Source organism: Octodon degus, unplaced genomic scaffold (genome assembly GCF_000260255.1).
Source record: "Octodon degus isolate 3935 unplaced genomic scaffold, OctDeg1.0 scaffold00035, whole genome shotgun sequence".
In the NCBI taxonomy this organism is placed as follows: Eukaryota; Metazoa; Chordata; class Mammalia; order Rodentia; family Octodontidae; genus Octodon; species Octodon degus.
In genome coordinates, this window is record NW_004524611.1 from 14,658,515 (window position 1) to 14,681,131 (window position 22,617).

The 22,617-nt window shown below is 57.8% G+C and overlaps 1 protein-coding gene across 3 annotated transcripts in view; it reads right to left on the reverse strand.

Moving 5' to 3' along the window:
- Positions 1–1,595: 1,595 nt before the first annotated feature.
- Positions 1,596–22,617, reverse strand: part of Sh2b2 (SH2B adaptor protein 2) — a 22,413-nt gene continuing 1,391 nt past the window's right edge. The window contains exons 2-10 of one of the 3 annotated variants that reach the window (XM_023714576.1): positions 22,335–22,475; positions 13,292–14,046; positions 9,020–9,121; positions 7,442–7,533; positions 6,011–6,102; positions 5,744–5,908; positions 4,856–5,061; positions 2,532–2,703; positions 1,596–2,078 (exon numbers count right to left, since the gene is read on the reverse strand). In XM_023714576.1, coding sequence (XP_023570344.1) covers positions 1,750–2,078; positions 2,532–2,703; positions 4,856–5,061; positions 5,744–5,908; positions 6,011–6,102; positions 7,442–7,533; positions 9,020–9,121; positions 13,292–14,017 — 1,884 coding nt within the window. In that variant the 5' untranslated portion in view covers positions 14,018–14,046; positions 22,335–22,475 and the 3' untranslated portion in view covers positions 1,596–1,749. Of the gene's footprint in view, positions 2,079–2,531; positions 2,704–4,855; positions 5,062–5,743; positions 5,909–6,010; positions 6,103–7,441; positions 7,534–9,019; positions 9,122–13,291; positions 14,047–22,334; positions 22,568–22,617 lie in introns of those variants that run through there. The other 2 variants (XM_004630463.2, XM_023714575.1) reach the window with 2 other exon arrangements.

Consider the following 22,617-nt stretch of genomic DNA (forward strand, 5'->3'; position numbering starts at 1 on the left):
ATAAGTCAGCTCTCCTCCTTGACAGGCAGGCACAGGTGTGGATCCTGCCCTCCCCGCAGCACCAGCTTGGTTCCCATGGGAACCATCTGCTCAGAGCAAGCTCATAGGGCATTCCTCCACTTCTGGTCTGGATGGCAGGTTGCTGAGGAAAAAAACCTACTTCATGTGGTTAGGTCTTCGAGTCTTTCCAAGGCGAACCTTGCACCCTTGGGTCACTGTGGAGCACTCTGAGAACAGGTCGCTTTTAGGCAAACTCCATGAACCCAGAAAAGCCTCACCAGGATCTAGGGCCCCTCCCAGGGAAAAGTGTTGGCCTTGGAGACTTTCTGTAGCTAAAATGACAGTGTGCAGCTCATGTGGCGATACCTCCCAGTGTCATCTCTTACCTGAGGAGGAAGTGGGAGGGCAGCCAGCCAGTGCTGAGGGTGTGCTCTGGGCTGGACAGAGGACCCCAGCCCCTGCGAGTCTTCTGCTGGGCTGGCCAGACACCTCCTCCTCTCCCCTAGCTACAGGGTTACTCCCTGCCACCCCTCGTGGGTGGAGCTATCTGTCATTCTGCTGGTGACCTTTCCTCCCTGGCTGCTCTCCTTAGCTTCTGCCCTGACCCCACTTCTCACTCAGACTTAACTGCAGCCTCCAGCCCCCTGAGTTTATTCTACCTCCCCCCTCCCCCAATCCCCAGGGTCCCATCCCATTGAGCAAAGGTGGCAGATAGATGCCCCTTACTAGCCCAGGCCTTGTCTATACTAGGCCTCCCCCATCCCTTCTTCTGCACAGGAACTGTGGGGACTGGTACAGACCCCATAGCATTAGGGCTCCAGCCAATCGGGGCCCCCGAGCCCTAAGAGTCACCCAGAGGTGTTTATGCCCCTCTTGTGATATCTCAGTGACAGTCCTTGAAGTTTAGCTGCCTGGGGTGAGTGGGACACACCACTGGCCTGGCCCTGCAAGGCCACTCCTGAGCTGGGGACTATGGATCTGTGGCCCCAGGCTGGGGGACAGAGTTTGGCGTGGGAAAGGGGATGTAGGTTTTGGTCCTGCTGGAATAGGCTCTTCCCGGGAAGAGCACAGCCTGAGGCCCGGGTATTGGGTGCAGGGTGCAACTTAGCTTGTGCGCAGGAGGACCCTCACCTTCTAGGTAGAGCTGGGAAATCCAGCCTTTCCCGTTGCCCAATCCCACAAGGGGCTAATGTCTCGGAGATACCTCACCCTGCCACCCTTCCATGCTGCTGGGCCTGCGCTGACCTGCGCAAGGACTCACACCTTCCTCTCCCAGCCAGGGCCAGTCCTCACCCTGCCAAGCAGGGTCTGTGCGAGCTGGGTCCTCGCCCATCATTCACTGTGTCTCTAGCTGTCTCCACCTCTCTTTCACGGTTCCGCTAAAGCCCCCTGCTCTGGACAAGCTCCCAGAGCCCTGCTCTTTAACTCTGTTGCCTCCCTTCCAACAGAACTGAGCCGGGCCTGGCTTGCCAGGCCCCGGTGGGCTAGACTGGGACCTGTGTGTGGCTCTGTGGACGGAAAGAGCTGCTTTCTCAGGGCGACAGAGGCCAGCAGAGCAGAAAGGACGACAGGAGAGCCGGGTGCAGTCCCTAAAACAGGCTCTTTAATAACATTTATGTCTTCACTGAAGAGCTTCTCTTTTCCCCCAGCAACGGCTAGGGCCGGTGGGCGGGGCGTGCCGCCGGTGGGCGGGGCGTGCCGCAGGCAGGCGGGGCCTGTAGTGACGCCAGCCTGGCCCGCTCTCCCCGGCTAGTAGAAGGAGTACTGGTTCTCCACCGCGCGGGTGCGTCCTGGCGCCGCCTCGGCGGTCTCTTCCACCGAGCCGGCCGTGGCCTCCAGCAGGCGCTCGGCGCTGTTGCTGCGGCTGCGCGCACTGAGAGGGCCTTCGGGGGCGCGCGGGGGCGCGGGTACGGACGCGGCAGAGGACGACGAGGCGGAGGAGGACGAGGCGCCCGCTGCGTCCGAGGGCGAGGCGGGCGGGCAGGGGGCTGCGGCCAGGCTGGAGAAATAGGGCTGGCCGGCGGGCTCGACCCAGCAGGAGGCGGGCGCGGGCGCGGCGCTGGGCGACGGCCCCGGGTCTGCAAGAGGAGGCAGCGCCTCGTCAGCGCCGGCCCAGGGCCGCCCAGGTCGTGTCGCAGCCCAGGTGTGTCGCACCCAGGCGCAGAGACCGGTGGGGACGGCGTGACCCGCGCAGGGCGCCAGGCCCAAGTTGGGGTGTCTGCATGAGCCCGTCTCCTGGGATCGCACGCAGGGCCCCATAGCCTCGGCTGAACCCTTTAAACACCCCGCCAGTGCTTCACAGCTGTGCCACTCTGAGGGACCCCCTCCCCCAGCCAGGGATCATTGGGACCAGTTGGCATCCTGGCTCCCTTCCTTACATACACCCCTCCTCCAGTTCAGTCCCTGTCCCTAGGGGAGGGGCGCACCTGAGGATCTGGTCAGAGAACTTGGTGCTTAGCGCCCCCTCCCCAAGCCTTGCTGGGCTGCTTCCTTTCTAGAGCTGTCACAGGGGCCAGTTGAGGACATCTTACCAGGTGGGGGGCCCTGGGCCCGCACATAGCTTCTTAGGGTGATGTCGGCAGAGCCCCCTGACTCGAGGGGGATGGGGTGAGTGTGGAAGTGGCGGAGCATGTCCAGCACGGACTGGAACCACAGGTGCTGCACGTGGCACTGGCCATGACCATTCAGGGACAGGCGCAGGTGCTGTGGACACAGGCAGGCCAGTAAGTGGTGGGCTCCTTGGTCAGCCATCTGCCTGGCAGGTGCCTTTTATGAGCCCTATCTCGGGGCAGGGTGGCAGCTGTGGTGGGGTTGGGGGTGGGGAATACAGGCACAAGATCCAGGATGGGACTGAAGGGCACAGACGTTGCCCCCACCGTGGCAGCACCTGCTCCGTGCCTAGGCCATATCCTTCACCCCCCACCCTGGAGGCACCCAGGAGGTAGGGATTACTGCCCTACCCATACTGGAGCTATGGGACAGTGACTCGTCCCATAGTCACAGAACAATGTGCTGGGACAAGAACCCATGTCTGTGTGATCCTAAGAGATGAGGGTTGGCCACAGTCCCTGCAGTGCCAAAGCCAGCAGGGTGGGATGCCTGCTTGTGCTCCTCAGCTGTGCTGCAGTGGGCACAGCTGGACTAGGAGGGGCCAGTTTCTCTGTGGGCTTGTGGTCTCCAGTGGTGGGGCCACCAGTCTTTTGTCTCCACTGTTTTGTCCAGCAGCATCCCACCAGAGGAAGAGTGGCTGTCTCCGGGGTGTGCATGGCAGGAAGGGAAGTAGACAGGTTTCCAAGGTTGTGGATGTGGCCAAAGCCAAGGAGGGGGAGCTGGCCTAGCAGCCTACAAAGAGGATAGAGAAGACCCAGCACCCTACAGAGAGGACAGAGAAGCCCCTGGGGTGGCATAGGAGCAAGCTCTGCCACTTGGTGGGGTCAGGAACAGTGTGAAGCAAACCTTGGGAAAATCAATGGCAGGCCAGGGCTGGAACTCCGGCTAGAGGAACAGCATCTGAGGTTCCGCCATAGCTAAGGGTCTGGGCAGGGACTTGGGGGGCAGAGTGGGGCTGCAGGGACAGGGGGAAGCAGGGCTGATGATTTGGATTTGAAAACCTACACTTTTGTTGCCTGAAGATCAAAAAAGCGGCCTCTGGAGGAAGTGATCTCCCTTCCCGGGAGGGAGTGGCTGCAGAGGACTGGGCCTTGCTATACTTGACCCCTCAGTTAAGGGTAGGGAGCTGAGAGCAGCAGCTGAGTGAGTGAGTGGGGAGGGGCCAGCTTTGAGGTTGTCTCCTGCTGGCCCTGCTTACCCTTCCACACCCCTTGGCAAGCTGGGCATTGTCTGCGCCCCTGAGTATTAGTCAGATCCATGCCCTCTGGGGAGGCAGCGCTGGCCAAGAAGTAAACTGCCAGCTGCCTGTGATGGCACTAAGCGCTGAGTTGTTGGAGGAGTTGCTAAGGATGGCTGCCTTCCAAGGAGGTGTCCCCAGGGAGTTGCTACCTTCTCTGCGGTGGGGCCAGTACTGCCAAGGAGAGGCCTGGGAGCCACTGCGGGGCTGGCCTGCAGCTTGCAGACAGGTGCTGACCCCTAGCTGCAGACCTAGAGTGGAATTCTGGGGTGCCCCCTCCCACAAGGGCTGCTTGTGTCCTGGAAGGAGCCATAGTTCAGTCTGCTTCCTCATTGGAAACCTGGTGATTAGGGGCATGAGTGCTGAGGTTCCTGCCCACTCTAGCCACATGCTGTCAAACCCCACCGTCCTTTGACTCTTCTGTCATCTTTTCCTTGGCCCCGTAGGTCATCATGGCCCATGGGTCCCTCCTTTGGCACCCACCTGTGTCCATGGCCCTGCTTGGGTTGCGCTCCCCACCTGCCTCCATCTCAGCAATTCTTCCTCTGAACATCGAAGATCAGGAGCCCTCTGGCTCTGTCCCTAAGACCCTGTGCAGCCTCTTGCTGCCCTAGAGGGCCTGTGTGAGTCCCTGGAAACACGTGTATGCCTGTCCTTGTTCCTGGTCTGAGCACAAGAGAATGGAGAGTGACCAGGGAGGGAAGTGAAAGGGCTGTCTTGGGGGTACAGCTCTGAGGACCTCAGCTGACCCCAGCTGGTAGCCACATGGCTGTGGTTGGGGACACTTAGAAGCCCCAGTGCCACAGATCCCCAATTCATTAGGGCGAAAAGGACCTGCCAAGTTCGGCGCTCAGAAGGGCCTGACCTATGGTGGGACTGGCTCCCAGTGAGAACCTTCCTTATAGCTAGAGCGGGCCTGGCTTGTAGGAAGTCCAGCCAAAGCTGCAGGACCAGGGCCACCTCAGCCTGTCCCCCAGGACTGGCTGCTCCACCTTGCCCACCACTTGCCTTGGCCTTGCCCTGGAAGTTGAAGGTCAGCACATACTCCCCGGGTCGGGTCTCACTCTGGCGGATCACGAAGAGGCCGTGGCTCCGAGGCCCGCCTGCCAGCACCAACTGCGCCGCCTTGACACGTGACAGTGTCCCATGGAACCAGGGGTAGTCGGACAGTTCCAGCTTGGGCTCCACCTCAGGATCTGGCTCTACATTCTCTTCTGGGGGAAGGTGACAGTGTAAGGAAGAAAAGGGGCAAGATTTTTGGTTAGAAAGAATTCTTGGTTAGAAAATGCAGTTTGATTTTAGAACTAGGCCTGGAGTTGACCCGCAGCGATTACCTCATCAGGTAGAGGATGCATAGAAGGGGAAGGATGAGGCTGGAATCACCCTACAAGTCAGCGCCAAGCTTAGGAACAGTCTGTCTTTACCCCCAGTTCCCACCCTCTGCATGCCTTTCTCTAAGCATTTTCTATGGAAACCAGGCCCGATGGGAGGGCTAGGCCAGACTGGCCAACAACAGCCTGATTCACGCTGGGTACAGGGGCACAGGCCTATTATCACAGTACTCAGGGAGGCTGAGGCAGGAGGATGGAATGTTTTACCCCAGCCAGAGCAATTTGATGATGTAGCAAGATCTTGTCTCAAAAATTAAAAACAAACAAACATATAGGAATAGCTGAGAATGTAGCTCAGTAGGAAGGTCCTGGGTTTAATCCCAGTACTGCCAAAAAAAAAAAAAAAAAAGTGTGGTACATTTGTGTGTGTGTGTGTGTGTGTGAAATGCCACCATTACTGGGGGTCTAGCCAGGTTCTGGAGGGTACTTGGGGGTCTCTGTGGCTAGAGTGGGGGGGAGGGACCCAGGAGAGCAGGGGCAGCAAAAGCCAGCTGTCAATTTGTACCTGTATTATTGCTGTCACCACTGGCCCCTGGGGACTCCAGGGTCTGAAGGAAGGTCTCTAGTGGGACGTGTGGCAGGGACTCTCCGAGGGTGTCTCGAGTACGGCTGTGTGGGGCTGTCACCACTGTGCCCACAGTTCCTGTTGTCTCTGGGGGCCGGGGTAGGTCTGTTGTCAGGGAAGTGGCATGTGAGAAACATGTCCCTCTACCTGTCCACCCCAGTGTCCACTTCCTTGGACTGTGTTCCCCCCAACTCTGTCCCTACCTACCGTCTGTCAGGAGCTCACAGCTGCAGGAGGCCACACGGCTGGCCAGACAGCCTCCCCGGGTGCAGGACAGCTCTGCATCTTCCTCACTGTCACTGTGGGGTGGAGAAGGGACAGCTGTGTCCTCCTGTGGACTGGACCCTGGCCCTGGGCTACTTCTGGGATGGGCAGTGGCTGGCTGACACATAACCAGTGTACCTGAGCTCCCTCAGCCTTATCCTCAGCTGGCTCTGTGGCCCATCACCAGCCCACCACTAAGGCTGCATGACAGCTACTTGTTAACCCTAAGGGACCACCTGAAACTAAGGGAGGGCATGGTGGTGGGCAGGGCCCTCCCCTCCCTTCCTGTCTCCCCATCTGTGACTCAAAGTGACAGCTCTACCACTCTGCAGAGCCAGGTTCACCCTTGCAGGGCTGGGACAAGTTTGCAGAGCAGATGGGCTGGGTGGCAGAGGAGGGTCAGGACCACTCTGGGGAGTTGGTCCAGGGAGGAGCTCGGCACTTTCAAGGTGCTTCCTCAAACAAAGCTGTTAATTATGAGGCGCAGGCCCCACTCCAAGGGCTGGCACACTCCATTAGCTCTAGAGCTGCTGCAAAGCCTGGACTGCAGCCCCACTCACCCCTCCGGGCCTTGGGATCTCTCCTGGATGGTAGAAACAGCCTCTCTGCTGCTCTTCCTAACACAGCTCAGTGGAACTGCCCTCTGCTTCATATCTACCATGGCTGCCATGCCCTGGGCTTCCTCGGCTCTCATCAATAGCTCCTCCTCACCAGCTCCTCCTCACCAGCTCATTGGAGGCCTCCATGTCCTCTCAGGCCCAGGCTCTTGCACATACCCACACTCTTGGCTGGACTCTCCCTTACTTCTGTCTTCTGGCCACCTCAAGCTCATTGTTTGTTTTTTTTTTAGTTGATTTCATTTTTTCATTTGTGTACTGGGGACTGAACCCAGAACCTTTGCCTTGAGCTATATCTCTAGACCTTTTTAAAATTTATTTTAAGTTAGGGGCCTTCCAGGTCACTAAGCTGCCCAGCCTGTGCTTGAACTTGTCATTCTCCAGCCTCAGCGTCCCAGAGTGCTGGGAGTGTGGGTTTGCACTACCATGCCTGGATAAGGCCCACTTTTTAACCTTGCCTTGATTAGGTGGGTGTGTTTAGAGCAGGCTTTCCCTGGGCTGGGGGCCAAGTTAGGGGGTCTCATCCTACCACAACCTCCTCCCCGCCACTGAGGCTTCCTGGAGTGAGGATAGGAAGGGGTCCCCAGGCCCTGGCCCTACAGGACAGGCTTCCCATGGCCAGCTGGGGGTGGAAGTGGGGCTGGGCAATCCTGATGGGCACCAGCCAGACAGAACATGCCAAGCCCAGAATGAACTGCCCCCCGGGCAGGACTGTGACATACCAGCAGCACCCCTACCCAGGCCACGAGGCACTCACCCAGGGTCCACGCAGCCCTGGATGTCAGCCACCCACGAGTGCTTCTGTAGCGAGTCGATGGTCTCCAGGATGTACTCGGCTCCGTCCTCCACCTGGAGGGGTGTTGGGGAATCTGGACCTCGGTCATGCTCCAGCCTCCCCCGCCCTCATCAGGGGATCCAGACCCCAGGAGGGAGTCACAGTGGCTCAGATGGCCCATCCTCCCTCCTCCATCAAGGCTCAGGGATGAGGCTCACCACTGGGCACTGCTCGGAACCCAGTGTGGGCCCCAGGGGCACAGCCTACAGCCCACACTGCAGGTGAGGCCTGGCTCCACAGACCCCAGGCCCTTATGCACTGGAGCTAAAGCTCAGGGGAGGCCGTGCTGGCTGGGGGAGTATGCAGGCCAGCATCCCCAGCTAGGACCCTGGCACATGGAGATGGAGTCCGAGGCAGAAGGGGAAGCCAACTGGCTCAGCACACAGTGCCTGAACTCTCATCGCCACGGCGAAGCCCTTCCCGCCAGCCTCAGATGAGGTGATCTATTGGCCCTGTTTAATAAATGAGAAGACTGAGGTTCAGAGAGGCCGAGTAACTTGCCCAGAGTCACATAGCGGCTAGTGACAGGGCTGGAGCCTGAACCCATCTTCAGGTGCCCAGGCCTCATGCTGTCAGATGCCTATCCAGTGTCTCTGTCCAAATACAGTGCTGGCCTGGGAGGGTCCTCAAGACCTTTCAGCCCCCACTTTTAACCCTTTTAACCGAGACCTGCATGGGGCCCGCGAACTAGTCCCTGTGCCTCAGGCTTCCCAAGCATAACCAGCAACGCTGGGGCCATCCTGCAGATGGGAGTGCCATGCGGGCAGCTCCTGTGTCCTCAGCCCCCTCCCTGGGGTTGCTCAGGGTCCAGGGGTAGCATATGTGAATTCAGTGAATCAGTGAATTCATGCCAAAATGCATAGGGGTGAGTGAAACTACAGTGTGTGCATATGTGAGGGGGAGGTGGTTGTGCAGTTTTGAGTGGGCAGAAGCCACTTCCCTGGAAACTGTGCCCTCAGACACCGGCTGATCCTCCTAGGAGGCACAGGACTTTGGCCCTGATGGCCAAGAGCTGCGTCCTCAGCTACCCCTGCAGGCCACCCATGCTCAGGGCTTGGGCCCAGACCCCAGAGTGCCATCCTAGCCCACTGCAGTGACTGGGTGGGATGGGCGGACTCCCACACCCTAATGCCTGCCACAGGGCCATTTGCATAACCACTCCAAGCTAGCTGCTAGCTCTGACTATGGGGGAGGGGTGTGTGTGCCCTGGCTCCTGTGGGGAGGGAAGGGAGGAAATGAAACTGTAATGGGCTTCATGGGACAGGAGAAAATGGGAACAGGGCTCTAGATGGCCACCAAAGCTCAGGGCACATGGCTCCACAGCCCAGACAAGATGCAAAGCCTAGCTATATCAGACATCTGTTGTGGGGTCCTGGGACTTTGCAGACCCTGCAGGATCTCCCGCCCCACCTCCACTGTGATGACCTCTAGCTGCACTACCTACGAGGCAGGTGGCCAGCTCTGGCAGACAGGTGACCTCAGGGCCAGTGTGGGGCTCACCTTGAGCACAAATGTGTTGTCCTTCTCTGGCATCTCCAGGGGCATTGTGGTGCGGACCTCGATGATGGCCGACAGGGGGATGCTCACCTTGGGCCTGGAAGCCTGGGGGTGAGAAGGAGGGCAAGAAGGTTACCCCTAGGCTCCTGAAGCCCTCTGTCCCCTTCCCATCTTCTGGGGGTTACAGCAGCCCCCAATTTAGGCTCCAGGACCTGCCTAGAAGAGCGGTGTTCTAATCCCCATTTCACAGATGGGAAGTTGAGGGAGGCCAACCAGGCAGCTTCTCCTGTGGTCATGCAGCATCAGGGACCAAGCTAGGATTGACAAGGGAGTCTCAACTGCTGAGTCCTGATAGGTAAACTCCAGCTGGCCTGCCCTCTATCCAGCGCAGCCCTCTGGCCCTGTAGTTTGTTTTTTTCTTTGCAGTACTGGACCTTTGCATTGAGCTACATCCCTAGTTCTTTTTTATTTTGGGACAAGGTCTTACTAAGTTGCCCAGACTGTGCTCAAACTTTCTATCCTCCAGTCTTGGCCTCCCAGAGTGCTGGGATGACAGAGTGTACACTACACTCTGCTTGGTTTTCCCATTTTTGACCTAGACCCACAGTAAGAAACATCTACAATTGACACTACAGCCCAGCGCACACCCACGTAGGTAAAAATATCTGCAACAAACATTTCACTGGCCAATATTTACCCTTACTGTGTGTGATGGAGTGTGATATTTTCTATTCTAGCTCTTTAAAAAAAGAAACAAACTCTGGCTTCCTGCTTCAGACCAGACTTTCCGGAGTGCGGCTCCTGACTCAGAGTGGGACTTACGCTGAGCAGGGCCTTGGCCCAGGTGTGAGTAAAAGGAACTAGCGTCGTCCCCAAAGAGATTGTGAGGCTGCCCCAGTGCGAGCCGGCTGGGAGGCACTCCATGCCCGCTGTTTGCTTTGCTCCCACACTCCCAGCTATGACCCTGTGGTCCCCTGGGGCTGGCCAGGGACTGGGATTCCCCGCAGGGCCTGGGCTCCAGGACAGGGACTTTCTTAGAGGAAAGGGAAGAGCCACGCATTTGGGGGGCAGGCCTTTGGGAGTTCCTGGCAGACCTGGCTACTATCCAGCAGGAGCAGGGCAGGGCTTGAGGCAGTGACCTAGGAGCCTGGCTGACCAGGTGGGAGAATGCACAGCAGCCGGTGGGACTGAGGCCTGAAGGTGTGGGACAGGTGTAGCAGAGGTCCACACTGCAGGCCTGGCCCGGGCACTTCAGGGAGGCTCTTGTGGGCTGGAGGTGCTGTAGTCCCTGGTTTCCTCTCACTGCCACAACTTTGCATTCACTTCCCACTACAGGCCTTGTCCTTGTCCCAGTGGCCTGCTAAACACGCAGCCCAAGCTCCCCTGCCTTAGGACCCCAGGAGCTTGTCCTACTCAGGTTTGCAACTTCACTTACAGATATGGGTTTCCTGGTGGCTCCCCAAGTGACAGAGGCCAGTCTTGTTACTCCTTGGGGTGTGTGGGGGTGTTAGTTCCTGGGGGTGGGGGATTCAGGGACAAGAAGCCAGACACTTCACTGGGACACAAAGGGCTATGGTGAGGAGGCATAAAACCCAAGTGTGTCCCTAAACTCCTGACTGCTCCAAGGGGCCCAGGGGCCCGGGCCTGAGGGCAGGTAGCAGGTGGAGGGGTAATTGGCAGGCTGCTCTGGGGGACCCCATCCCCCTGGAGGTCAGGCCCCTGGCATATATAGGAGCTGATCCCTGCCTCCTCACTATATATGATGGTTCGGGACAACCAGGGGTCCATTTGGGAAGGTCTGGTCCCCAGTTCAGTAGTATTCAGAGGCGGCAGGACTCTTAGGAGGTGTGGTTTCATGGAGGTCAGGTGGTACTGGGGGGGGGGCGCAGCCTAGGAAGAGGGTAATGGGACCCTCAGGGAACTGGGTCAGTGGTCTCAGGGTTTTTATTTTTTATTTATATTTATTTATTTGGTACGGGTCTTGCTACACAGTTCTGACTCATAGTGATCCTCCTGTCTCAACCTCCCCAGCACTGGAATTATAGATGTGTACTCCCATGCCTGGTTTTGGTGGCTGGCATGGCACACCCATGTTTCTGGGGCTGACACAGCATGCGGTACTGGAGATTGAACCTGGGTCCTTGCTCTTGTCAGGCAGGCACTTAGATTGCCAAGATATCTCCCCAGCCCTCAGGGTGAGTTTTTATAAAGTGAGGTCACTCTTCTGCACATATCTCTTCTTCCTTTTCTGCTGTGCTGTCACAGGCCCAGAAGACCTAACCAGACACAGAACACTTGGAGCTTTTTGATCTTGGCTTTTTAGCCGCCCAAACTATGAACTAAACAAATCTTTTATTTATTTATTTATTTATTTATTTATTTATTTATTTTGTGTGTGTGTGTGTGTGTGTGTGGCCAGCTCAGCCCACCAGGGGGCGGGGCCGGCTGGCATGTGGTGCTGGGGGATTGAACCGCGGTCCCTGTGCTTTGCCGAGCTTGTTCCAAGTAGGTGCTTTAGACCACTGAGCCATCTCACCAGCCCTAAACAAATCTTAAGATAGAAAATACAGCATTAGGTACTTCGTTATAGCAACAGAAAAGGGACTAATACACTGGTGGTGTGACCCACCCTCCCATGTGGATTATGCTGTATGCCAAGATGTGCTCTAGTATATACATGATGATAAGGAGGGCCTGAAGCCAGAGCAGGGTAGGAGCCTTCCTCAGAGGTGGCGGAGGGACACAGAGTCACCCTGGGAACCCTGCCTTCTGCCAGCAGTGAAGTTGGTGGGCTCCGGAGGAACCAATGGAGAGGGCACCAGCTGCTGTGTCCCCTCTTCCAGGGCAGCAAATGTGGTTATTTATAGACTGGCAGCTGTGATTGCCACTCAGTCACAGAGGTGGCCCCTGTTCTTGCCCTTTGGGTGACCCTAGGTAAGCCCTGCCTCTCTCCGGGCCTTGGTCTCTGTCTGTCCAGGAACAGAGTTGGCTTTATGGGTCTATGATTTCTTTTTGGGACCCCGTCATGGTGGCTGGGCAGGCAAAAGCCCTTGAGAAGTCTGGGGATGCCAGGATTTGAGAAAGCTCTTATGAGTGCTTACCCCAGGAAGTTACTCTTCTAGGTCCCATGTAGATCATAGGCACCTTGCTTTGGGGAGCCCACACCCTTATACCTCTAGGAGAGGCAGGGAGGGGCACAGTGAGCTCCCAAAATACAGTCAAGAGACTTGGGTCTAGAAGGGCGTGGTGGGAGTGTGGGGTCAGGGGGCCCCTGGGGATGTGGTCACCTGCACACTGCCAAAGCTCCCTCCTTTTCTGACCTGGGGCTGGTGCATCCATTGGCTCTGCTGTGCAGCAGGAGCAGCCTGGGTACCCTTGTCTGAGTACCCAATGTTCTCCTTGGTGATGTGGCCCCCATGTGCCCACTTTCCTCGGGTACTGGGAGGAGGAGAGCTGGTACATGCAGGTCACCAGGCTCGTGCTGGGTGTGCTCTTGCAGAGTGGAGAGCAGTGGCCCACTCGTCCAACAAGGCAGGTTTGCTTCCCTGGAGAAGGTGCAAAGCTGCCCTGGGGCTCTGCTAGCCAGTGCCCAGGAAGCTAAGCTGGAAGGGCCTGGGAGATGGCTCAGTGGAATAAGCGCTTCCCTGGCAAGTGCAAGGCCATGAGTTCAATCCCTGGTTCCACCAAAAAAAAAAAAAAAAGGAAGCTAAGCAGGAAAAGGGCCACCTGGAACAGCTGGGCATGGGCAGAGTCCCACAGAGGTGACACAGACCTGTGAGGGACCCTTCTCTGGGTGGGTTCTGTTATTCCTACCTCAGTGGCATGGACCTCAGCTCCAGGAGATGCCTGCCCTGGTGCAGGTGAAGGGGAGCAAATGAGAGCAGGTGGTGGGGTCCTCATGACCAAGGACAGCATCCAGGCTACCATTGTGTACACCCTTCCTCTGTTGCCCCAACCCTATTTTGATTTATTTGAGACAAGTTCTTGCTAAGAAGTCATCTAGGGTAGGCTGGAACTTGTGATTCTCCTGCCTCAGCCTCCCAGAGTACTGAGATTACAGACTCTTGACACCACAGCTGGCTCCCCTCTTCTACTTCACAAAAAAACTGGCCTGCAGGAAAGGCTGACTTGTCCAGAACGGGACATGTACGAGGCTCCTGGACCCCAAGGACTCCATTCCCTCACCAGGCCAGGCAGCTCAGACCCCGAACCAGTCCCCAGCTCCCTCAGCTCTGCCATACACGCCCTCTGACCCCTGGTTGGGGACACGCTCACCTTGGGTGGCACAAAGAACTCCAGGCGGAATCGCTCCCCAGCGACAGCTCTGCGCAGGAGTAGGCGACACTTCTGCCACTGTGCAGTGCCTCCAGGCCCTGTGGCCGCGTCATCAGCCACCATGAAGCGCAGTGCACCCTCACGCTGAATGTCTACTAGCTCCACCTTGGCCGCCAGGGTCCGTGACAGCCGCAGGCGCCTTGTCCACTTGTCACGTGGCTCAGCCGGAGGCTCTGCTGCTCTAGGGGCAGTGCTCGTGTCAGGCTCCGGGGAGGCACGGCGGTGCCACATATCACGCATGCCGTCAACCACGCACAGGCTCATGTTGCGCAGTGAGAAGCCTTTGCGGGCACGGGCCTTGGTGGCCGAGCCAGACACATCCTCCGAGCTGCGAGAGTGGCCACAAGTGGCTACCTTGAGGCCTGGGGATGCTGCCACCTCGGGCTCCATGGCCTCGGGCTCTGACATGCCCCGTGAAGCTGGCCCTGCCACCAGCACTCGTCGCACCTCCTCGCTGAAGACGTCCAGGAAGTTGGCAGCGAAGTGGCGCGAGAAGGAGGCCCCGGCGTCGGGAGTGTCGTAGGCTGGGTTGTCCCTCAGGAAGCGACAGAACTTGTGCGCGAAGTCCACGGCGGCCACTTGTGCATGCAGCTCGCAGAACTGCCGCCAGTCTGGGACCGGGGTGGGGGTGGCAGCGGCACTGGGGCCGGGGGCGGCACCATTCATGGCTCCCGTCCCATCGCAGCCCCCTGCGGCTGTGGGAAGAGAGCTGGTGACTTTGGGTCCTCAGCCTGCGGGGCTGTCCACAGGGAGATCCCTGCCTGAGAGAGCAGTTCCAGGGAGCCCAGTGATGGCTAGGCCTGTCATCCCAGCACTTTGGGAGGCTGAGGCAGAAAGATTGCAAGAGCAAGCTCACTCTGGGCAACCTAGCAGGACCCTGTCTAAAAAAAAAAAAAAAAAAAAAAAAAGGTCTGAAGACATGGCTGCTCAGTGCAATGGTCCTTGGTTTGATAGCCAAGAAGAGGGTTGGGGGAGCCAGGTGGACAGGGAGAAGTCCTGAGCAATCGGCCCTCTGCCCCTACCCCTGCCAGTCTCTTGCCTGTGCAATGTCACAGCTACTCCCCCTGGATGCCTCATCTTGACCTCAGCGCACCAAAGTCTGCTTTCCACACAGGAGCCAGCTAACACGTCACAGGCAGATCCATTCTCTCCCCTCAGAATCCCAGAGTGGCTCCTGTTACTCTGAGTACATGTCAGAGTCTTGCTGGTATCCTGCACGACCTGGGGTCACCATTACCCATTTACTTCTTGAGCTATTACCTCCTGCCATCCTTCCTGGTTGCACCTACCTCCTTGCTATTTGGGGACAGGACAGGCAGACTCCACCCCAGGGCCTTTGCACCATGGGGTTCTTTTCCTCACCCCCTTTGGGTTTTTGCTCAAGCATCATTCTGTCTCATAGCTCTTCTGAAGGACCTGTTGAGATTAATTAATTCTCCCACTCCCTCTATGGCAGCCCTCCATCTGCTTGTCACGTCTGACCTACATCTACTGGCTTGGTGTCCTCTTCCGCCCCTTCCCTGGGAACCCAGCAGTACCTGTGCCAGCCTGTGTTGAGTGTAGCTGTCCCCAGTGCCAGACACATGGAAGGTGCTCAGTAAACAAAATGGACAAAGGACTGCTTGGCACACCAGGTGCGTCACAGCTGTCACTGCCTCAACTCTCACACTGGGCCTGAGAACATAGCTTTTTAATGACAAGATGAGTGTGGGAGTCTCACTGAGGCTGTTATAACACAAGGGTCAAGTATGCCCTCCCCCCTTTTGTTAGTGTTTTTGGGGGTTTCAGGGCATTTGCACTAAGCTACACCATCCTCAGGACTTCTAATTTGTTACATTACGCACTTGGGCTTAAACTTATGATCTTCTTGCCTCAGTCTTCCAGACTGCTAGGATTACAGGCTTGCATCACCATGCCCAGCAGTTACTGATGTTTCGTGCCAGTGTTGAAGGCCCTGTGTCCCCAGGACTCCTTCCATCATGGTGACACACAGTGTTCTTTGAGGAATTCCCAGCCCAGTCCAGGCCCGGCTGTCTCCTCACCCCAGAGACCTGCTGTTGCCAGGCAGCTCCTCCTTCAGCCCTGTGGATGATTAAACTACATGGTGTGTGTCCTACCTGTCACTTGGGGGACTTTCTCCTTCCTCCCCCAAAGATGCCATCATACTTGGGGCACACAGGCTATGGTAAAACCTAGCAGAATGTAAGTGGGGAGATGCGGTCCTGTGATGAGGACCCCGTTGGAGGGGTCAGCTGTGTTGGGGAGAGGGAACCGTGATGTGGAGGGTGGTGCAGTCACCTAACCTCCAGTATCCCGTTTCCTGTGTCTCTCCTCTACCCCTCCCTTGTGGCTCCTGGAACACCAGCCCCAGCCTCCTCTGGGATCCCAGTCCTGTAATTAAACACCAGATAAAAATAGCTGCTTCATTTCCTCAGGATCCTTGGGCCACTGGGCACGTGGGAATTCCCTCTCTCCTTGGGACAGGTGTGACCACAGGACTGACTAGGGAGGAGACTGGGCCACCTGAGGAGTAAGCTCCCCACAGCTTCCAAACCACCAAGTCTCTTTCAAGAGCCCTGCCAGCTATTCCCAGGAAGCAGGGCCTGCAAAGAGTACGGAGCCCCTACCTTGTGGCCTGAGCAATCATTCTGCAGGGTGCAGAGTGATTATCGGTGCACTGGGAGTAAGGTGGTGTGGCCAGAGTCCATGAAAGTGGGGCGCTGGGCGTCGAGGCCCTGGAGAGCTGCAGCCTTCCTCCTGCTCTGCTGCTCCCTTCCTTGCCCGACAAACCCACCCTTCCATGGTGGACCTATGGATTACTTCCTCCAGGAAGCCTTCTGAGTCTTCCCGTGTCCCCTACTTAGGCTGGCACAAGCATCTGCACCGAGCTCCTCCAGTCCCCAGTGTATCCCTCCAGCTAGTCACCAGCTGCAGGGTGCCCCAGGTGCTGGTTTCCAGGGTTGTGTCCCCAGCTGGCACAGGCACTCCTGGGGGAAGACGGGGTCTGGCACCTGGCAATTGTTCTTTCCCCCAAAGGTATAGGTGGTGCACACCTGCCACCATCACTGTGGCCTTCTGAGAACGTGGAGAGCCCAGGCACAGGCCCTACCCAATCCATGGGGGGACCCACGGGGTGACATTTCCTGAGGAGTGCAGAGCCCAGGTGCTTACCCAGCAAGGGGTCACTTCTGCCCCACCCACTGGGACTATCAGAGGTGAAAGTGGGTGGCTGTCCTCATTTGGGGGTGGCAGGAAGTGAGCCCCAGTGCCCATTCCTGAACATTTGTCCCTGTCCCTCCTGCTCTGCTGCTGCTGCTGTGGCTGGGAAAAGCCTGGGCAGAGAGAGGGTGGGAGCTGGGGAGCAGGCCCTGGGCAGGCCGGAGGGGGAGGCAGCTGGCCCTGGTGGCGGTTGGGGTGGGACATTGAGGACGTTGGTAGATTGGGGACTGACCAAGCCTGCTGGAAGTAGGGGCTGCACCGACCTCCCCTCACCACCCTCAGTGCTCACAGGGACCAGCCCCAGTTACATAGAAGAAGTGGGAGTTGTAGAGCCCGAGGTACAAGTCACCAGTGAAGCTATTGTAGGGGTGTACACCTGGAACCCAGCCTTCTGGGAGGCTGAGGCAGGAGGATGGCAAGGTGGAGCCCAGCTTGGGCAACTTAGCCAGGATAGAGCCTGTCTCAAAATTTAAAAAGAAAAGAGGAAACAGTCACAGTGCTTGGATATTGAAAACTGGAGCAGCAACAGACCAGGGTGGCACATCACCTTCACAAGCTTCCTTTCTGGGACTAGGGTTGGGGACAAAGGACCCCCATCCCCTGCAAGATGCTGGGCCCCAGGGATCATAGGGTTGGCAGACCCTCTATTACGCCTGGCCTTTCCTCACCTAGGCTGTCTGGCTTTCTCAGGAAATCTATTTCTTGTTCGAATAGCAAATGGAATGGGGCTTCCGAGGGGGCGGGTCAGGGAAGCTTGGGCCAGCCCAGCCTTGCCTTTGCGAGCCCTGGCCTGGCCTCTCCTGATTCCACCACAGGGGCCCAGATGGAGACCCTCACCCTCCAGAGCTGCTAGACAGGAGAGGGGGCGGCAGCAGCTTTCCGGCGGTAAAAATAGCGCTGACAACTGGAAAAGAAAACAAAGGGGCCGGTCTTCGGCCCCGCTGGCGCAGAGCTCAGTTCCGGACCCCAAGGCTTGGTCATCATTAAAATATTGATGAGGCGGCTGCGCAGCCGCCCCTGTTAATGGGCTAACACCAATCGATTCAGGGCGCAGGCGGCCGGCAGGGTCTGGGGCGGGCAGAGGAGGTGGCCCCGCCCACTGCCCATGGCGGGTTGGGTTGCGGGAGCCCCAGCAACAGCGGCCTCCCCTCGGTGTTGTCCGCACCAGAAGCGACAGCGAAGCCCCTGGGACAGAAGGGACTGCCTGCGACCCTCAGTGGTAACCGGCCAGCCGGTACCCGGCGCTAGGCTGCTACAGTGTGTGCATCCTCCCCTTTCTACAGCTCCCAGGCGCGAGCACCCCACCCACCCAGCAGGCGCAAACCCCCAACCTCGGCTCTAGGCTGCAGTGTCCCCTCTGATGAATTAGCCACATAGGGAAACTGAGGACCCTTCTGGGTATCCCCAACAAGGAGAGGAAGCAAGACCTCACTCTGCTGTCCTCCACCACCTTCAAGGCCGCTGGCCCCAAAGGGCGCCTGATGTCACCCAGTCAGCAGGTGACAAGGTTTTTTTTTTTTTTTTTTTCCTGTTGTCCACTAGCTGCCTCAGGCCTCTGTGGCAGTTGCTTCCATCCTTCCTGTGCAGGACAGAGAGTGACCATTCCTCCAGCCAGGAGTGACTTCTGCCAGCTCTGAGGGGACATAGGCACCTGTTCTCCAGGCTGCCACACCCTTCACCTTTCCAGAGCCTGTGTCCCCCAGGCCCTGTGCTGGGTAAGGTCACGCGTGGGATTTCCCAGTTCTTCCCATCCCAAGTATCTTGCTCATCCTGTCTCTATGACAGACAGCAAAGTGGACATGAACCTTGTACCAGCTGGTCCATTTGGGGGCTGCTCTGGTGACAGGGCAGGTATGGGCTGAGTTCTTGGGGCCTTACCCCTGTATGGATGAGTGGCAGCCTGCAAATGACTTCCTAACATAAGATCTGCTTGGAGAAGTCACAGCCTTGTGCCTCTCGGCCCCCTGATTTTTGACACCCCTGATCTAGACCAGCCCTCCTAACTCTAGAGCCTGAAGATCCTGGGCCTGGGGGTCCCACGGCCAAATTGGACTGTTGTTCCCCACAAGGGCCCCACTGCCTGGGCCTCTCCCTGCATCACCATCTGATGCACAGGGGCAGAGGGGGGGTTAGAAGCCTGACATTTGGAGTCAGCCTCTGAATCTCAGCTCCTCTCCTTCCTAGCTGTGTGACCCTTAGGCCTCGTGAGGCCTCGGTTTCCCCATGTGTTAATATGGATGGTCAGAGTAGCACCAATCCCATGAGGCTGTTATGAGGATTAGGTAAGTAGTTTGTTTAAAAATCAATGGCACGTGCCTGTAATCTCAGCACTCTTAGAGGCTGAGGCAGGGGAACTACAAGTCTGAGCCCAGCCTGGCTAACTTAGTGAAAGCCTAAAAGTGGGCTAGGGCTAGGGACCAAAAGGCCCTGGGTATGATCTTCGATAACATAAAACAACAACAACAACAACAAACCCCCAAAAACAAAAACACCAAAAACAGCACACAAAGCTTCCATTTCTGCTTCCTAACTATCTACTTTGCATCCCCCTCCCACTTCCGGCAACAGCTTGGGGCAAACAGTCTACCTCTGCTCTCTCCAGCCACCCAATTTCCTGCCATCCCCATCCCACAAATCCACATCTCCCAGTGTGAAAAGGTTCACTTTTCAGGACCTCTTCTGGTTGGGCCATGTCCCTGTTTAAAACCTTTCTCCCTTCACATCTTCCTTCCAGGAAGGGGGTCCTCCCATTGCACATAAGGAGAAGTGGGGTTCTGGTGAAAGAGGCGACCAGCCCCTCACTTGCTGGATTCTCCAGGTTCTGATGACGTACCTGGTGCCCCTAGGGTGAGAGCAGGGTCACAGAATGGACAAGAGTAGGCATAGCCTACACTACTCAGATCAGGTACCTGTTCCTGGGAAGAACCCCTTCAGGGCACAGTAGGGAACCCCATCCTTGCTTTGCAGGAAGAGAGGAAGCACTCTGAGACACCAAGGGGCAAGGGAACTTACAGCTGGGATGCTCAGGACGTGGGGGTCAGAGGAGTAGGAGTGGGAGACGAGGACAAGCTAAGCCTGGGCCTGGGGTCTCAAAAGGTAGGCGGCCCATGTTCCTTCAGGAGCACCCCGTGCTGGACAGCTCCCCAATGGGTCTGGGTGGTAGAGCGCGTGCTTGGTTGGCATCTGCTGTCCCCTTTCCCCTGCCATCTTGGGGTTGCAGGGCAGAGCAGCCCCCTCTCTAGTGCTGACTTGAGCCTGGAAGCCTCTCCCCTAGGTGTCAGGGACTTTCCTTGGGCCTGATCCTGATCCCTACACCTACACAACACTCTTAGTTCCTGTTACTCAGCCTGCCAGTCTATATTCTAGCTTTTTCATGACATGTCTTGTGACTCCTGAAACCTCTGCATTCCCTCAGTGCTGGTCACCCCGGAGCTTACTTAGCTGCAGGGGCTAATAAAGGTTCTGTGCTCCTTTCCTGGAACTCCTCAGCATCCCATCTATTTCCACTAGTCCCCCATTGGCTGGCAGGTACCCAGCTTACAGAGCTCCAAGAATGCCCCTTTGCCTGTCCTGCCTCCACTCTTCTCCCTTCACAATGCCACCTGGCTTGTGGCCCATCTCTACCAGACCATGGACACCTAGGTGGGTCCTATCTTCAGAGGCTCTAAAGTTTCTCAGAATGGAACATAAACCCTGTTTCACCCATAAAAGGAAAATGATGCCACACTCCCACACAGTGTGCCCTGCCTCACTCTGCCCAAATAGTGTGGGCTGTGACCTTGTGTCGAGATCATATCTGCTGTCCCCTGGGACAGAGCAGTCATAAAAACAGCCTCCAGCAGGTAAGGAGCAGAGAAACCTCCCCAGGTTCAGGAGCTGTGACTGTTCTGTGGCCCCATTTGGAGAGTAGAGTAGGCTATGAGGGTGGCTCCCTTGGTTCTGGGTGGCCAGAACTCCATGGGAATTGCAGCCAGATGGCCCTCAGCCCTGAACCCTCACCCCATCCCTGCAATGTGGGTTACAGATAATGCAAGAAGTCAGGAGTAGATCTGGGCTCTTGTCAAAGAAAAGTAGCTTTCTGAGACCTGGCTGGTGGACCATCTTACTTTGGGCTGGTCATCTCATCTCCTCTAAACCTGACTCCTGCTCTGTAAAATGGGGATGCTAATGGGTCCGAATCCACAGGGTAATTATGTGAGAAATGGTACTGATGCCCTTCGGCTGGCATAGGCCAGCTCAAAACCAGAAGCAGAGCCCTGGGTAGCCTGAAATTTACCTGGGTGAACACCCTACCTACCTCTAGCACCCCAAAGGACGCTGACCCCTCAGTGTGTGTTCCTGAGTCTTTTCTGGGAGAAAGGGACTGGCGATTTTAGACAGACTTTTCATAGTAAGATCAGAAAAGCACGGGCACACACTTTCATTACCAAGAAACAATCAACTGCTTGGTCTCCAAGGAGAGGGGGAGTGGGAGTGGGGTTCACAGAGGTTGGGGAGAGACCTCTATGGAGAGGGGAAGGAAGAAGGTGGTGGGAAACTCTGCTCCAAGTCCCTCATCCTAATAGGATGGCTGTGGGACCCCTCCCAAAGTTACTGTAGCAGAAAAGTTATAAATCAGATTCCTAGCCAGTGGCTTCCTGGATAGGGCAGAACAGCCAGGAGGGAAGAGGTTTGCTCCACATTATGAGGGCTTCAGATCACCCCCAGTAGCCTCCCAGGGAAACCTGCCCCTTTGACCCCTTTCCCTCCTAGATGTGGGGCTCAGCCTGGCTTTCTGCTGTGACATTTCCCCCTGGTCACCCGGCAGAAGGCAGGAAGCACCACCCCCACTTTGTACGATGGATAATGCTGGCTGGACGGTTTACTCCGGGTCGGCCAGCCCACCCTGATGCTCTCCCTGGCACCTCCTCCGTGACAACGGAAATTTTGGTTTATTCATCTTTATGGGTACTCCTAGGGTGCTCGGACAGCCCTGTATAACTGCGGAGAGGCCCTGGTCGCTGTTGACTTCTTCCCCCAAGAATCTCACTTTTAAGGTTGCTGGGGGCCCGGGTGCATCCCTGCCTCTGCTCCACCTCAGTCGCTGCGCTGGCGCGGTTCTGGCCCGCGAAGCCCGCAGGTTCCTCAATGGCCGAGGCCGAAGGGCCTGAATGGAGGGCACGAACCCGCCCCTTCTTAAAGGCGCCCGCCTCTCAGACACCCGAGGCGATGCGCCCCAGTAACGGGGGCCGTCCGGGCCGCTCCAGAGTGAGCGGGTCGGGAATGTGAACCGTGGGAAAGGGTTCCTAGGCCCAAAGGAGGGCGTGCCGGCCGGGACCCTGGGGCCTGGATGGGGCCCCTTCGGACCCCAGCCAGTGACCCCCTCACCCTCCCCACGGCCTGGAGAAGACTTTAGCGGCCCCTCCCCCCAGGCAGAGACCCTCCCCCTTTCCTTCAGGGAGACAGTGGCGTTTGTCTCAGCGCCCGGCCAGGGTCCTAGCAAGCAGCGGGGACGCAGCTGCTCCGGAGGCGACTCGGCCCCTCCCGCCACTCCCCGCCTGGCCCCGGATGGGGGTCGCCAACCGATCCCAGCGGGGGCGCATCCCCTCCCTCCCGCGTCCTCCTCCTCCTGCCACCCGCGCACACAAAGGCAACACGCTCGGACCGCGGCGCCTGCGGCGGCGCCCCCCGGGGCAGCGGTGCGCACATGGGCGCAGCCCTGGGGACACAAGGGTCCGAGGGTGAGGGCCTGGGAAGCTGGGAGCCGGGGACAGGGAGGCCGTACCTACAGGCGCGTAGCTGCGGCCGTACGGGCCAGGGCACCGGCGGAACGCTGCTCGGACCGTGGCTGGGCTCGCGGGGCCGGGAGACTCATGGCTGGAGCAGGCTGGGCTCTCTCCGGGTGGGCGGCAGCAGGCGGCGGCGGCTCCTTCCTTCCAGGTCCGCAGCCTACGAGGCTCTTGCGCTCTCCGCGGTCCCGGCGCGGCCTCAGCGCAGCTCTCTGGGCTGCCGAGCCCCGAGCGCTGCGAGCCCAGCCCGGCGCCGCGCGCGCCCCTCCCGTGCCCCCC